Raw genomic sequence first — 15,367 nt, forward strand, 5'->3', positions numbered from 1 at the left:
CACGTGGGTCGATGCAATTGCGTCGAAACGCGTTAAGGGAAGATGAAAAATCGTTGCGATTCGTGCTGGCTTCTAGATCGCGTTACAATTTGAAATTGCACAGAAGGTTTCGCGTTCGTATAACAGGAGACGATTTCCATCGACGATACGACGGCAGAAGCGGCGAAGGGAGCGCGCGATGGTCGCGTAAACATGGAAAAACAGTTTTTCAAAATTGTCGTAATTCCCAGTGACACGGCGCAGGCTAGCGCAGCTGTTGCGGTCCCAAACGGGAGTTGGATGCACATACAGACATAAACTACGACAGAATGTGCTACAACCTCCTAGCGAGAACTTTAAATCCCGCAGCTACGCCACTACGTAAACTTCCTTGCCTGCTTTAAATCCACCTACCGCGAGTTCCTATTATCTTCGCGCAAACGTTTGCTCCGTTACGAGATCGAAGTTTCGTGCCTCCTGTTTTCGCGTCGCGTGATTTTTCCCCGATTTCGCAAAAAACTCTCGACTCCGGCGGATGATCTGCAACTTTATGGACAGCGCGACGGACTATAGTCGGAACCGAGTCGGACCGAGTCGGAGGAAACTTCTTCGTTGCGTTCGCACCGTTAGCGTTTCAAGCGAGACACGTTTTCAGAATCTGATACATCGCGTCTGTCGATTGTTTGCTCAGCTGTTACGGCCGAAAGCACGTGGCGCAACTTCGAAACTACAGTTACAGTTTCCTTGGACATAAACTCGTATTGCGACGACCGAATCTGTCCGGAGAATATATATCTTGGAAAAGCGCAACACATCGGGCTAAGGATATAGACGGAACGAGGGCGAGAAAGTACGGAGCGAGAGAAAAAGGCAGGCGGAAGAAGAGAGGAGGAAATGGAAAACAAAGTACGCGATCGAAACATTTCGTCTGGATGCAGGCGTTAGCCAAAGTCGAACGGCAAACTGCGAGTTACGATCGACGTTTGCGTCGTCGACGCGGTGACTTCTGATTCGCCCTCGTGCCGTTATCTGCTGCTGCAGTCGAGAGTTGCTCGTTTTTCGCTATAAAACCGCGCTGGACGTAAAAAAAAAAAAGTACAATCCCCCGGGACAGACAACTATTTTACGAGGCATCCATTTGAATTTATTTACTGCAAAGACATTTATCGACGTTGTATCGCCCACGTGACGCGCGTAGCACGCTCTCTTTCAAAATTACCTCCAACTTCGTAAAAACACATTGCGCTATTCGCATTCCTTTCGTTATCGAGTCGACGAAACGAGCGAATACTTTCGCGATGAACAGAGAGAAAAACGTCGGATCGCGATCTGCACGGCAAACGTTCGCGAAATAACGCAGCTGAGAACCAACGCCGCAGAACTTTCAAGATAATTTTCGTTCGAGAGAATCCTGCGATTCTTCTGCTATTTATCTACAGCGAGATGGATTTTGACAGATGAAATTGCTCTGATTCGTCAGACCGAATTGATCAGGATACCGAGCGCGACCCTTGCTGTTAGCGGTCCGATCGGTGGCACGACTTGACGATTTAATTTACGACTTCGTTATACACTGTGCAGATTTACCATAGGATTTCTGGTGGCAGGAGGCAAGGTATTTCATCGCATTGGGAAAACGAAGCAAATAACGCACGCAAATCGATAGAAGCCGCGACAATAATGCTTGCCGCGTAAACCGAACAAGCCGTTTAAAACCGCTACTTGATTAACAGGAAAGCCTGTAGATCCGTCGGTATTTTCTGCCATGGAAACACTGTCGACCACCACCGCCGATATCGGCTCGTGAAAATCAGAATCGAGGATTACAACGTGTCTCATTAAAGTACAAAGAGAGAGAGAGAGAGAGAGAAAGGGGCAGGGAGACAGAGAGGAATATAGGTTTTCCTATTAACATTAACGGGCTAAACTCGGTTGTCCGATGTCCATAGAGGCAAGGACGGGTACCGGGAGTTCATTAGAAGGAAGACGATCGCCCTTTCGATTCACGGAGAACGTTGTTCGTTTTATCTCCGTTTCAAGATCCAGGCTAATCGGATACAAGATTGCACGTCCGTGGGGGCTGCAGGCTCGAACGAATACGAAACGAAGCAAGAACCATTGCCGACGAGAGAGCACGGGATGCGATTGTTCCGAGCGCGTTTCCAAGACGAGCGTAGCAATTACTTAAAAGCTTCCAATTGTTTACGAACAGAATGGCTAACTGGGGGGGAGTTTATGGGATTCGCACTCCCAACAGGTGGCGATGGCACGAAGCGAAACACGGCAGGCCGCGCGACCCCTTTCAGAAAAATCATTCTAGCTCGCATTAGACTTTCAAATTGCCGGACAAGCCGGATAACGCCATATTCCACCCTCGGCTCCCGTATAATTCACTCTGCTACCAACGTTCCTGGCCATGTAATTGTTTCCAGCGCTTCCGACGTTCCGCGTTTCCAACTCACCGGCCACGCGGATATTTTCACGACTCCGCGCGAAAGAGAATCGAATCGGCCGACGAAACAAGATCGACCAACGAAACATCGGACTCTCTTCGTTATCGAGCTAACTCGACGAGATCGCGTGGTCGGCCGTCGTCCTACGGTTTCAGGAGGAAACGACGCGCGATCACCAGAGGAATGTGTGTCCGTTCCGCGGAACCAAAGCAGGCAGAGACAGGTTACGGCCTATTAAATGGCTCGCGTCGCGTCCAGAACAAAGGAAAAGCTGCCCTCCGACGACTCGACCGCCTTTGGTTCGTCGCTTCAGAGGAGATACGCGCATTCGGAGGCCGAAATTCACGCGAGCAGCTAACGCGCGAGTAAAAAATCTAGAGTACGAGGTGGTCTTCGCGAATGCACGTTCCCCGACCTGGTTTGATCAATCTTTCAACCTACGTACTCTTTCGGCGCCGGCTGCGACGCAAGGTTGCGTCGCTACTCCCAAATACAACCGGGCACAATCTTCTCTCGATCGAATCGGTTCGATGAAAGCGGAAGAGCATCGTGGTCCTTGTCATCGTTCGGAAAATTCAATCCTGTTTCGAATCCTCTGGGACGCGCGTCTAATGTCCTCCTGTTCGCGTTTCGGATATCCTGTTTTAAAGCGCTGCTCTCGTCGAGAAAAACAGCAAACTATGTTCGATCTTCCACGCGAAATCGTATACCGACGAGAACTCGTTTCGATTTCAACGTGAGCAGCTAGCTGGGAGCATTCTCGCGTTCTAACTTTCGAACGAAATATTCACGACCGTGAGGTCGCGGAAGGAGAATCGCTATCGCGATGACTCGAAGAAGATCAGGACAGAGATATTTAGAAAAAAATCTGGAAAATCGCATAAATTGAAAAAACAGAACCGGCAAAAGCAGACTTCGGAACTGGACTTGAAACTAGCAGGACCGGTGGAAAATCATGGCTAACTCCGTTTCGTGGTCCCATCCGGCTGGCCAGCGGCCCGTTTCATCACTCTGCGGCCAACTTTTGACCTATATTTCCTCGTGCGAGAGTTAATACTCGTTAACAGCAAGGTACTGGCACAAAGGCTATTTTGTCATCCATGCGTGGCCGCAAATTTCCAACAAAATCGCAGGGAAAGTTGTTCGAGCCGAACCTTCTACCTGTCGTTCTCCTCGAATTCGTATCTCGTATGGGAAATTCCGAACGACAGAACGTAGCCACCAAATCTCGTACTCGAGCCTCGAGTTGTTTGACGATATCTTTCTTAGAGGTTGGCAGATTATCGACGTTAAAAGCATCCGAACAAGTCGGACAAATTATTAGAAAACGTTCGATAAGGGGAAGAACCGCGCGTAAAAATAACTTTGGCTCGATGGAACACGCGATGGATGTTTTCTGAGAACACAGTAAGTCGCGAGTCACGGAGTGCTCTTTTACCAAACGGAAAAGCCGCCTTTTTCTCCAAAAAGAACGAGATTCCCGAGAAAAACGCGAAAGCGTTCGGGTTCCGTGGCAGCGAGGTATCGATGGAGGGCCGCGAACAAAATGTTTGCCGAGTCAACGGAACGTGTTTTCGTACCGCGTCCGTTTTCTCTCTTCCTTTCCTTCCTCTACCGACGAAAGACATTAAAGCGCGCTCTAAGCTGGTTAATGTTTAAAAGACACCGAGCCTTTTCGCGATACTTTCCATCGTTCTCCAATCGCCGACATAGGATTTTCGCGTCTGCTCTTCTACGAAAAATCAACTGGGTAAGCTGCGAGAAAGTTCGCGCAATCAACATTTTTTAACCAGAAAGAGAAACACGGCAAGAAGAGAAAGAAGAATATAGCAAAGGCGAAGTTCAGCGGCAAAGAAACTGGAAGAAACCGAGTATCAACGCTATTCAAAATGCAATTTGAATATTCGAATCGAACTTTCGGTTGCTTTCTTCGGATAAAACGAGACGAACCAACGGATCAAGGGAAAGACGGGAGACAAGTTGGGAAAAGCTGAAGCGAGCGAAAGAAAACGAAAGAAGGAAAAAATTGCCTCGGCTAATTGCATGAGATATGCGATTGTTTCATGCATATTCAGCGAGTTCTCCTATTCCTACCAGTTACACCCTTCCACCCTGTGTCCTCCGCTCCCACCTACTTCCAAAGGTCTCCTTTCTTTCCACGTTGTTTTTCTTTCCTAGAAGAACAGTCGACTCTCTGCCTCTTTTTCTCGAGCGAGTAATCCGATCCTAAGCCGTGAAGCGCGTCCTCGATATTAATTGAGTCGGTGATCTCGCCCCGCACGAATCGTACGCACCTGCTACTAGTTTCCTTCGACCCTTACCTCGCCGCGATTCGCGAAATATACATTTCTCCCTCGCCATTGCCTCCGGCTAACGTTTTATCGTTGAATGAAAGATGATTCGAATCTCGACAAACGAGGAGATACTTGCAGCCGATTGCCATTACGAAGGAACGATGGTTTCTCTGGAAACCGGTCGGCACCGGCACTAATCGACGATAAAAATCAGAGAACGTTGAACGTCGTTCTGCGGTGAGGAAAATCGAATCGACCTGGTCGGCACCGCGATCAAATAAAATAAACTTGCCAACTTCCATTCGACTGTTACGCCAGGTAGACCGCAATATTCGCCGATCCTCAAAGTTTCGTTAACGCGGAAACATTCTCGGAGAAATAGAATTTCGCGAGACAGGCCGAACGGCCGAAGCTTCTCATCCTCTTTCCTCTGCACGATTATCGAATTCCCGGGAACGTTATCTGGACCGTGGCGTCCATCCTGTGGATTTTCCACCGATGTTAGTGGTACTTTCAAAATATCGGCAGAATGATTGATAACGAGAAAACTGGGTTGTGGATTTATTTTTTCCCACCTCCCCCCCTTTTTGTTTTCCTGTTCGCTCGGTACCTTTGTTCGTACTTTCACAGACCGATTGCCCATTCGCCTTGCCCCCGCCTCTCTATATATTTATACGAGCGACTATGCCGTTTCCTGGCTTTTCGTTTACCTTCTACCATGCGCGTTTCCCATTGCCACGTCGAATTTGAAATCACGTCGTACGAAACAAAACTTAATAATCGCCTTGTTCCGACTGGTGTAATACACCGAAACGCGCCTTGTGTTCATTCGCTCTTCTCTTTTGTAATCGTTTTCTTCTTAGGTTCTTCCTTCGAACGAACAATACGACGATCGCGAAAAATCGAAGGAAGAAGAGAGAAGCGAAGATAGGCCTGGAATGAAAATACGTCGGAAATTCAAATGCAAAGATCTGGAAAATAGTCGGCGTCGATTCTACCGATCGGACGATCTCGGTGCTGGAAAGAACTGGAAGATCTACAAAGTGCAAAAATACGTCGCCTCTTCTATTACCTTCTTCCCACTATAGTATCGTACTTCTTAAAAGCACGTGCAAGCCTTGGTAGAACGATGCGCAGCTTAGCGCATTTACGAAGCCACTTAACTCGATTGAGAGAATTCAAGCATATCTGCGCGCATATTCGAGTCTATTCGATTCGATTAAAGACGATCCCCGAATAGATCGTGTCGGACGGAATAAGTTTGTTCCCGAGTAGATGCAGCTTCGCGCGTAAGATTTAAGGTGCGACTCAACAAGTCTTACGAATTGGACGATCGATGCGCTGCGCTGCAACCGACGGGAACTTCCAAATTCGTGTATTTATCGCTTACGACCCGCATGCTTGGCACCGAGTACCGCGATAAATATTTTACGAATACGTGGTGCGAAGATGCGCGAATTTCGACACGCGCGATAATCAGAAATTTTAAATTCTCGCTGTTCGCGTGACGCTTCATCGTCGAAAGTTTCGCTCTCGTTTGAAAGAAGAGAAGAAGAGAAGATAAAAGAAACATTTCGACTTTTAGCACGATATCGTACTGGAAAAGGAATGTTCTTTTTAAACTCACCGCCAAGCAAGATGTGCACGAGGAGCGAGAGAAATCTGTACTGGCGCACTTTCGTCATGATTCTTGATTTTTCTACATGAACTGCTTTCCTCACCGTAAAACCTTCGACTGTCCAAACTGGTGCAATTTGTTCGTTCCTTTAAACGTAAATTAAAAGTAAACACAAAGCCGGGAATGTCGAAAGTTTTTACGATCGCGATCGAATAGACGTAAACGATTCTTAGGACGTAAAGGAAATAAAAAAAGAAACAACAACGAGGACGCAATAAATCGACGAGTCGAAAGTGTTTGAACGAAAAAGACCGTTCAACAGAGAAATTCGACGAGTAGTTGCGCGGACGAAGTCTCGGCTTCGACTGGCGCGCACCAACGTATCTGACCCCTCTGATAACCGGCCAGCCCCCCTCTGGTTCAAATCCACCCCACTTTCCTCCTCTCTTCCTCTTTCTAGACTCCCTCTCTCGTCGATTCACTTGGTGCATATCGTTATCCACGAGATATCAACCCCGACAAGACCCCTTACCGTCTGTTCTCTTCTAATTCGCAGTGTAGCGTGAATCGTGACCGCGCACCACCTTGCTAAAAGAATTATGAATTTATCGCGCCGAATAACCAAAGGACCCGCGAGAACTTCGCTATCTTTGTAAACGTGTTTACCAGATAGTCGCCTCGTGTCGCATCGTGCGAATTTATCAAGTACCGTGGCAAAACAAACGATGGAAATTGTTTGGCGCAAAATCTAACTATGCATTATGTCGACTATCGCTAGTTCGTGCTATCGTTCAATTCAAATTGTACGCTTAAATTAATCTGTATTCCACTTGTCATTTTCGTATTCGATAGTATGTTTATTATTATCGACAAAATCAAGCAAATAAAGGTAAGAAACGACTTTTTAAATCTCAGAGGAAATTATATCCTAGTGTTATAAATTTATCAAAGAATATATAATTTTACATATTTAATTCTTATCAAATTACAAATTACTTGGACGTATCGTTAAAATCATCCTCGAATATATAGGAAAAATTAAGCGAATAATTGCAATGCAAAGCTATACTATAATCCGATGATGTAAATATACGAGCATGTCAGGGACGACATGATAATCGATTTTTATCCATAAGCGATTCTTACCAATGAAAGGTACTTGTTGCGATTTCAACAGTTTACCGGACCAAAGTAAACCGGATCGAAACATTTCCATTTATACGAACCGTCCATCGAAGAAGGAAGGGATAGAATTTCCGTTACGAAAATTGCATTTCGTGCGTCGGAAGTGAGATCTATAGTTGAAAATCAGCCAAAGATATAAAACGTGACGAGTTTTCGTGTGTTAAAAAAATCCAGACATTAGCGCCTCTGGTGAGTTGCGCAACAGCCACGAGTTCAGCAGCATTGTAACTTTTTGGCGCCAACCAACAGTAAGGCGCTATATATTCCATTTCTAAAACAATTATCTTGCAAAATTAGTACGTATATGAATGGCGATATTAAAATCGGTTGTTTCTCCATACATGACTGTCATAAAAAAGGTTTTATGCATATATTTGTAAACATAACCTTGATATACTTTTAGTGCCGCCAAGGAAAGCAACAAAACGACCAGCTTCGGCTCCTGCAAAAAGCCAACGGGAGCCAAAACAGATAAGAAAAAAGCAAGGTAAGTTGCTATTTCTTCGATTTTAGCTAATATTTTTACGAGTATATTTTTGGCGGTGAAAAATTTATTAGCATAAAAAATCTTATTGAAAGTGCAAAACCATGACGCACATGTGTTTAAGCAATGTGTTCCACGATCGATAATTATTGCTCCGTTTTAGTTGGCAGGTGGGAGTATACTAGTATCTTTAAAAAAAAATTTCGTGAAATTGTCTTAATAATCGTTCTGTATAGTGCCGCGAATATTTCGTGTCCTGAGGCAAATGTCGATCGGCACAAATGTAATTGTTTACGTTACTAAATTAAATACCGTAAAATAGCTAAACACTCGCATGCATTTCACAGAATTAGTTGTGAAACCCGATTTACGACAATCTGCGACTGGCGGCGTATTATTAGTATTTGGACAAGGCGATGTTGGACAACTTGGTTTAGGAGAGGAAGTTGTTGAAAAAACACGTCCAGCAACTGTTCCTGGATATCAGGATGTCGTATCTATAGCAGCTGGTGGTATGCACAATGTATGCTTAAGACAAACTGGAGGAGTATTAACGTTTGGTTGCAATGACGAAGGAGCATTGGGGAGAGATACGTCTAAAGATGGTTCTGAAACTGAACCAGACTCTGTTGACCTACCCGGCAAAGCCATTCAGGTGACGGCTGGGGATTCTCATAGTGCTGCTTTACTAGAAGATGGACGAGTATTTGCATGGGGTTCCTTTAGGGTATAATTTTCTTTTGCTTTAACTGCTAATCCACTTATGATTTTAAGAAATAAATGACAAGAAATTACGATATTCTCTGTAGGATTCTCACGGCACTATGGGTCTAACTCTAAATGGAAACGAACGGTTCCCGATAGAAATGCTGCCTAATGTAAAAATAGTTAAAATAGCGTCTGGTGCTGATCACTTAGTATTACTTGATAAAAATGGGCATATATACACGTGTGGATGTGGAGAACAAGGTCAATTAGGACGAGTAGCAGCTAGAGCAGCTAGTAGAAATACCCGTCATGGTATGGGACCTTTATTAACTCCTGGATTAGTTGAATTTAAAGTTACTAAGAAATTAGAATTTGATGATATATGGGCCGGAACATACTGTACATTTGCTAAAGAATATCAGAAGGGGGATATATATGTATTTGGACTAAATAATTATTATCAAATCGGTAAGTTCAAACAAAATATTAACAAATAATACTGATTTAAAAATCATTATGGTATGATTTAATTAAATATCACATAAAAATTTTAGGCTTGAAAGATCCTGTTACTCATTTTCATCCACAAATTTCAAAAACCTTTAGTGGAAAGACCTGGAGGCACATTAGTAGCGGACAACATCATACAATTGCTCTAGATGATTCCGGTCAAGTATTTGTTATGGGACGTAAAGAATATGGTCGTCTTGGACTAGGATCTAATTGCTTGGATGCAAAAGAATTAACACTAGTTCCTAGCTTAAGTTCCTTTAAATGTATTGACATTGCAGCAGGCAGTGCGCAATCTTTTGCTGTTACTGAATTAGGTAGAGTTTTTCTTTTGGTACCATCGTAGTTTATTTTGTTGCTTCTTTATCAATATTATTATTGTCATCTTTTGAAACATATGGTATTATCATATGTCTGTATACAGGAGATTTATATTCATGGGGTATGGGTTCAAGTGGCCAGTTAGGTACAGGAGAAGAAGAAGATGTTGAGATACCTACATTAGTCAAAGGAAAGCAATTGGAGGGGAAAGCAGTGATACGAGTTGCAGGTGGAGGACAACATACACTAGCATTAGCAACAATTCATCCAGTAAAGGAGAAAACTGCTGGTTAACAATAAATAATTCCTTAAATTGAAATTTGAACTGTTTCACACATGATGTGATAATAATTTGGACAACGAAAGGACGAAGAACAATTTTCATTCTCCTTAAACAAAAATTGCACTAAAGGAGAAAATATGAATATTACGGTATAACGTAATTTCAATATTAATATGATACTTAAATTTGTACATAATTTTTTGTGCTACCAAAAATATCATGTGTTTATATATCGACTGAGTTTTTGATTGTATTGCTAGTTTTTCTACTTAATTATGTATTACGATGAAATAAACAATTTTCTACTTACAAATCATATGTTACAAAAGAAAAAAAGATCGTTTTTGTTGTACAAGACAGCAACAAATTGAATTTTTATTTGGTTACTTCGAAATATTAAATGCTTCGCTAATTATATTTACATTATTCATACTGTACAATTGAATACAGAATAAATTTGTTACTACAATTTATTTTAGTACTTTACAGAACATACAAAAAGAACTTCATTTTTCATTAAATTGCGTCCACCAAAAAGATTATACATCTCCTAAAGAGAAAGCTGTTAAATGCATAAAAATGAGATTTCTACTGATATTTATATTAACAAATTAATATTTTATTTCATTTTATTTAACTTAATTTTGATTGTTCTACAAGTTTGCTTTCTTGCAAGGAAATTTGTTGAAGTTTTTTACCAATACGTTCTTGTACATCCAAATATTTAGCAATACAACGATCCAGACACACCGATTCACCTTTACTTAGTTCTGAAGTGACATACTTTGGTGGAATACATTTCCTGTGACATGCTGCTGTCATGCGATGAAACATATCAGTCATCATTTCTATTTCTATATCTTGCACTAGCTTTAATTGTTCTTCGCTAAACTGAGGTAATCCAGCCATTTTTTAGATAACTACCGCTTATTATTTAATAATATTTAAAATGAATAAATAATTCAGTTAGCAATATCAGAATCTTGTTGAACTCGCTTTGTTTTCATAATATGATATCTTTTTTCCTCTACACTTCTTCTCGCACACGTAAAAGCATATACTCCTATAACAGTAGATATAGCCCTGCAAAAAGAAGAACTATTCAATGATGATTATGGAATATATAATAGTAATGATGATAATAATAAGTTTCAAGAAATATTAATCTTACTAAGTTTCAAATAAAAATATTTATCTTTTACGAGTCTTTAAGTAAAAAGTTAACCACCAAAGAAGACTATTACGACAAAACAGCGATTGTTATATTTTATATCAACATACCTACCATCCAATCGCTATCTTCGTGACATTTTGCAAAGCCATTCTCTTTTAATTATTACAAAATATTCTTACATTAAAAATTAATTGTCTATATACCTGTACAAACGCTCATACGAGTATGCGGTATCATTCAATCATGCCACTACGCGACCATGTGACTGCGAAGATCGTAGTACGATCATATAACATTGAACATAGACAAAGCATAGATAGAACATGCAGCGCCGGTGGAAGACAACTTTAGAAGTATTTCTAGTGCACATGGCAGCATTGAATTACTTGAATTATTTCCACAAACCGTTATATATTGAAAAATTTTCTAATAATAATTAATAATATCATTGACAAAACTTAAAAAAATTAAATACTTATCATATATTAATAATTTAAATATTTAGGATATCTGAAATGGTTAGTAAATTCTATATTACATAGTTAATCTAACATCTAAAAGTACTATACTCAATGGACAATTATGTCCATGACTGTACTACATGCTACGGTCATATAAACAAGCCTTGACACTCATATACCAAAAGCATAGAAGAAAACATCCGAAAACTGAGTCGTGAAAAATCAACATGAAAAACAAAAAAGGTCTCGTTTTGCGCATGCGTGACATGTTATGAATGTTTAAACAGAGACAGAAATATTCTACTCATCTCTGTCTGTCTCGCATAACGACCACTCTGTTCTCTTCCATGCTGAATTTTTACGACTCAATTTTAGGACAGTTTTCCCTAGCGAGTGTCGAGACGTCGAGACCTGCTTGTGTGACTGTTGCATACAGCGTTAAAACAGTGGAATTGAGGATAAAACTACAGTGGTTATAAAGGTAATTGTGTTTGATTGCAAAAGTTAGCAACAGTAAGCTATTTTGTAATATCTTCCATTATTATTTAACCATTAAATACGTACGTAAAATTTTAGTGTTGATGCGTAAATATAAAAACATAGTGTAAATGTAAAATGTTAAAACAAAGTAACTTTTTCTCTCATAACATCGATGTTACATGGAAAACATTCGTTCGAGAATCTTGCGAACCAACAGTATCTACAGAAAAGGAAGATCACTGCTTAGGTTTTCAAAGTGATGAAGCAAGAAAGGCATATGATGAAATTATAAATGAAAAAAGCGATGTGTCTTCGGAACAAAAACATTGCAAATCAAAAATATTCAACAATCAAATTATAACAGCGAAACAGTTTTCATCAAATGAAAGGACAAAGTACAATCAAATTGCTAACGAAAAAGTGACAATTAATGCTATATTGAAAGCAGTAGAACAAAAAGATCTGAAATTTCTATCAAAGTATGTGACGTTGGAAAATGTTAATTTGACCGATGATTTTGGTTGGACTCCTCTCATGTCAGCTGCATATTGTGGTCACTTAGATGTTATAGAATTTTTATTAAATCTTGGTGCCAATAGAAAAGCAAAAGAAAGATCTGGTCTTACTGCAGCACAATTGGCATTAAAAAAAAATTATTTAAATATAGTTGCATTGCTGAAGAAAAAGTCAGAACCTACACCTAACAAAATATTACCAGAAACAGTTGCAAACGCTTCTGGAACAAATATTGATGTTCCATTACAGATCAGGCCAGAGCTTGTAGGACATTTGAATAATTGCACTGATATTACCAATAAAGGTAATGATGATAGAAAAGAATGTTCCAATGAAGGTACAGGATTTTACTGTAAAATTTGTAAAGTTAATTTTTACCAAACAACTTGGAAAAAGCACGAGACATCCACACTTCACATTTTCAATAGTAAACCAAAATTAACAAATATAATGTATGGAATATCAAAACAAAATAAAGGTTACCAAATGCTTTTAAATTATGGATGGGATGAACAAGGTGGTCTCGGTCCTACAGGAAAAGGAATGAAATATCCGATTAAAACCTGCCTAAAATCCGATAGAAAAGGAATAGGACAGTCCAATGAGAAAGAATACAGAGTGACTCATTTTAAACCTGGAGATGCTACAGCAGTTAATGACTTTAAAACATCTAAATCAAAGTGTTTAAACAAGAAAGACAGGGAAAAATTACTCAATAGGGAAGTTAGAAAAGAAAGAGTGCTGCGCATTGCTTTGTCATAAAGTAATATACAAGAATTTCATAAACCATTAATATTTGATAATACTTCTAAGACTGAATACAGTGTAATTTGTGTTTTTTATATATCCTAAATGCGTATGTGAATTTTCTGTGTTATAATTTAGTCTTAATAATGATGTTTATTTTTGCAAAAGTATTTTTGAATGTGAAATGATATTTGGTTAACTAATCATAATTCTTGTTATAGATGAATTTTAACCAACAGAAGGCTTTAAAACATATACAACAAGTAGAAGAAAAAGCTAATGAGATCCTTACTGATCGGCAAGAAATAATTGCCTTGGATAAAAGAAGAAACAATGATAGAGTTGGAATGAGGGCACTGCAGAAGCAGAATTGTGAGAAACTTTGGGTAACTATTGGACCATTATTACTCAAGATGCCATCCAAAACTGCAGAGGAGTTACTTGTCAAAGGTACTTCTATGTTATTCTTTTATGTATTTTTATGTTTTTATAAAATAAATAATAATTATATTTTTATTACTACATTAATTACAATTATTACATTACAATTATATTACAGATCAAAGAGAATGTAACATTGAAATTAATAAACTAAGAAGCAATTTAAAAATTAAAGTGAATGAATTGAGAGATTTAGAACTTAATCCACCTGTTCCAGGTTTAATGTTACAACCCATGTCTCATCAAGAAATGTCAGTCATAAAACAAATGTTAGGTCAAAATTCTTAAATGCATATAATAAGGATATTAAAGAAAATAATAATAGTAACAAAAACTGTGCATTAATGTCATTTAAATAATTTTAGTAATTGTTTAATTTTTTCCATGGAATATGGACGAATTTATGTTCTCAATGTACCATGAATGTAAAAATGTATATTCTGATTTATTAGTATTCTGTTCAAAAACAGCAATTGTATTTCGTTTTGAATCATATGTAAATTTATATAAACACTTACTTGCTCTTCGCAAATAATTTCTTTTATTTTTTCAAAAATCCAACACAAAGGTTTCTACCCCTTTTTGTTGACCCTATAAAAAGTAACGAATAACATTACCTTCCTTATTTTTACCACCTATCTTTACCACAAGGATATATGATATTTTCAATACCTACAGGATAACACAGAGCTCACCAACTCAACATTTTAAAGCTGCTATTTGGTAGCCCATTAGAAAGTGCCTTATGATAAATGGTTTTTAATTATATTAACACAAGTTCCTTTCCTACTATCTACTTGAGAACAGATTCCATCTACTTCAGCTAGATAAAGCAAAATATTGTAACTAAATTTTGACTTAAATATACAACAAAATTCTTCATTGTGGTTCACACATTTTGAAATGTCAGGATCTGTGAATGGTGTAACTAAATAATAAATAAAGTTTATATTAAATAATTTTTAATATTATTAAAGATAAAATGTGCAGTGGAATAATAATTTGTTTATCTGTTTATAATTTATTTCATGTGCTACCATATATTGCTCAAATTTGTAATCCTAATTCTCTCAATGTTCAAGAAAATCACTTTTGGTCGATTCACTTCCTTTTTATTTCTGTGTCAAACTTGCATAAATATATTGTGCTTTGCAATTTTAAAGCACACATAATCCAAACATAATATCTTTCATGTTGTGTACGTAACAAAGCTCTTACTATTCCTTTTAAGCAAACAAGATCAGGCTCTAACCTAATAATCATGTATATAACGTAAAAAATGTTGACAGAGTAATCAAATCAATTTTTTATAACATTAAAAAATCTGAAATTGACCATTGTGTTAAATTCTTTGAATCTTGTATTTTCAGAATGTTGAAATTGTCTAATATCCATCACAACAAAAAATTGAGTTTCATATCTTCCTCTAATACATATATTGTATTATTACTTCAATCAAGATCAAACTTGACATTTCTGTTATTTAGTGGTTTTCTATAATATTTTAATTGTTTAATATCATTAGAATATTTTCTCTCATCGTTGATACTATAATTACTTACTATTTCTAAACTGAATATTTTTTCTTTCACTAAAATTTACTGTTGTTTATATTATTGTATATTATATATACTCATTACTCATCACTACACTGCGTATATACAAAACAGGTACAGAATGCATAGGATGTACATATACTATACAGAGAGACAG

At 38.8% G+C, this 15,367-nt stretch overlaps 4 protein-coding genes and 1 long non-coding RNA gene across 10 annotated transcripts in view; 2 read left to right on the plus strand and 3 right to left on the minus strand.

The window, feature by feature from the left end:
- LOC132910422 (hemicentin-1-like) overlaps positions 1-6,722 on the minus strand; it is a 104,299-nt gene extending 97,577 nt beyond the window's left edge. The window contains exon 1 of the mRNA XM_060966106.1: positions 6,354-6,722. Coding sequence (XP_060822089.1) covers positions 6,354-6,411 — 58 coding nt within the window. The 5' untranslated portion in view covers positions 6,412-6,722. The remainder of the gene's footprint in view (positions 1-6,353) is intronic.
- Positions 6,723-7,653: 931 nt separating this feature from the next.
- Positions 7,654-10,148, plus strand: LOC132910426 (regulator of chromosome condensation). 2 transcript variants are annotated; one of them, XM_060966112.1, is made up of 6 exons: positions 7,654-7,777; positions 7,933-8,016; positions 8,361-8,740; positions 8,823-9,189; positions 9,276-9,548; positions 9,656-10,148. In XM_060966112.1, coding segments are annotated over exons 1-6 (1,296 nt in total). In that variant the 5' UTR covers positions 7,654-7,776; the 3' UTR covers positions 9,847-10,148. The 2 variants fall into 2 exon arrangements, with proteins under 2 accessions (XP_060822095.1, XP_060822094.1); XM_060966111.1 differs by having other exon boundaries at positions 7,664-7,825.
- A 143-nt stretch (positions 10,149-10,291) lies between these two features.
- LOC132910435 (mitochondrial import inner membrane translocase subunit Tim10) lies at positions 10,292-11,298 on the minus strand. 2 transcript variants are annotated; one of them, XM_060966126.1, is made up of 2 exons: positions 11,121-11,298; positions 10,292-10,918 (listed from the first exon to the last, which is right to left on the minus strand). In XM_060966126.1, the coding sequence occupies exon 2, from the start codon at positions 10,742-10,744 to the stop codon at positions 10,469-10,471; it is 276 nt and encodes a 91-aa protein (XP_060822109.1). In that variant the 5' UTR covers positions 10,745-10,918; positions 11,121-11,298; the 3' UTR covers positions 10,292-10,468. The 2 variants fall into 2 exon arrangements, with proteins under 2 accessions (XP_060822109.1, XP_060822110.1); XM_060966127.1 differs by having other exon boundaries at positions 11,117-11,298.
- Positions 11,299-11,647: 349 nt separating this feature from the next.
- Positions 11,648-13,955, plus strand: LOC132910428 (G patch domain and ankyrin repeat-containing protein 1 homolog). 4 transcript variants are annotated; one of them, XR_009658774.1, is made up of 3 exons: positions 11,648-11,951; positions 12,047-13,291; positions 13,435-13,666. XR_009658774.1 is itself a non-coding variant. In XM_060966116.1 (3 exons), the coding sequence occupies exons 1-3, from the start codon at positions 12,086-12,088 to the stop codon at positions 13,940-13,942; spliced, it is 1,377 nt and encodes a 458-aa protein (XP_060822099.1). In that variant the 5' UTR covers positions 11,958-12,085; the 3' UTR covers positions 13,943-13,955. The 4 variants fall into 4 exon arrangements, 2 of the variants coding, with proteins under 2 accessions (XP_060822099.1, XP_060822098.1); XM_060966116.1 differs by lacking the exon at positions 11,648-11,951 and adding an exon at positions 13,773-13,955 and having other exon boundaries at positions 11,958-13,084; positions 13,456-13,663; XR_009658773.1 differs by lacking the exon at positions 11,648-11,951 and having other exon boundaries at positions 11,958-13,322.
- A 125-nt stretch (positions 13,956-14,080) lies between these two features.
- LOC132910440 (uncharacterized) lies at positions 14,081-15,353 on the minus strand. The gene is made up of 2 exons (XR_009658776.1): positions 15,217-15,353; positions 14,081-15,148 (listed from the first exon to the last, which is right to left on the minus strand). It is a non-coding gene; the product is annotated as an uncharacterized LOC132910440 (long non-coding RNA).
- Between the last annotated feature and the right edge of the window lie 14 nt (positions 15,354-15,367).

This window comes from Bombus pascuorum, chromosome 9 (genome assembly GCF_905332965.1).
Source record: "Bombus pascuorum chromosome 9, iyBomPasc1.1, whole genome shotgun sequence".
NCBI lineage: Eukaryota > Metazoa > Arthropoda > Insecta > Hymenoptera > Apidae > Bombus > Bombus pascuorum.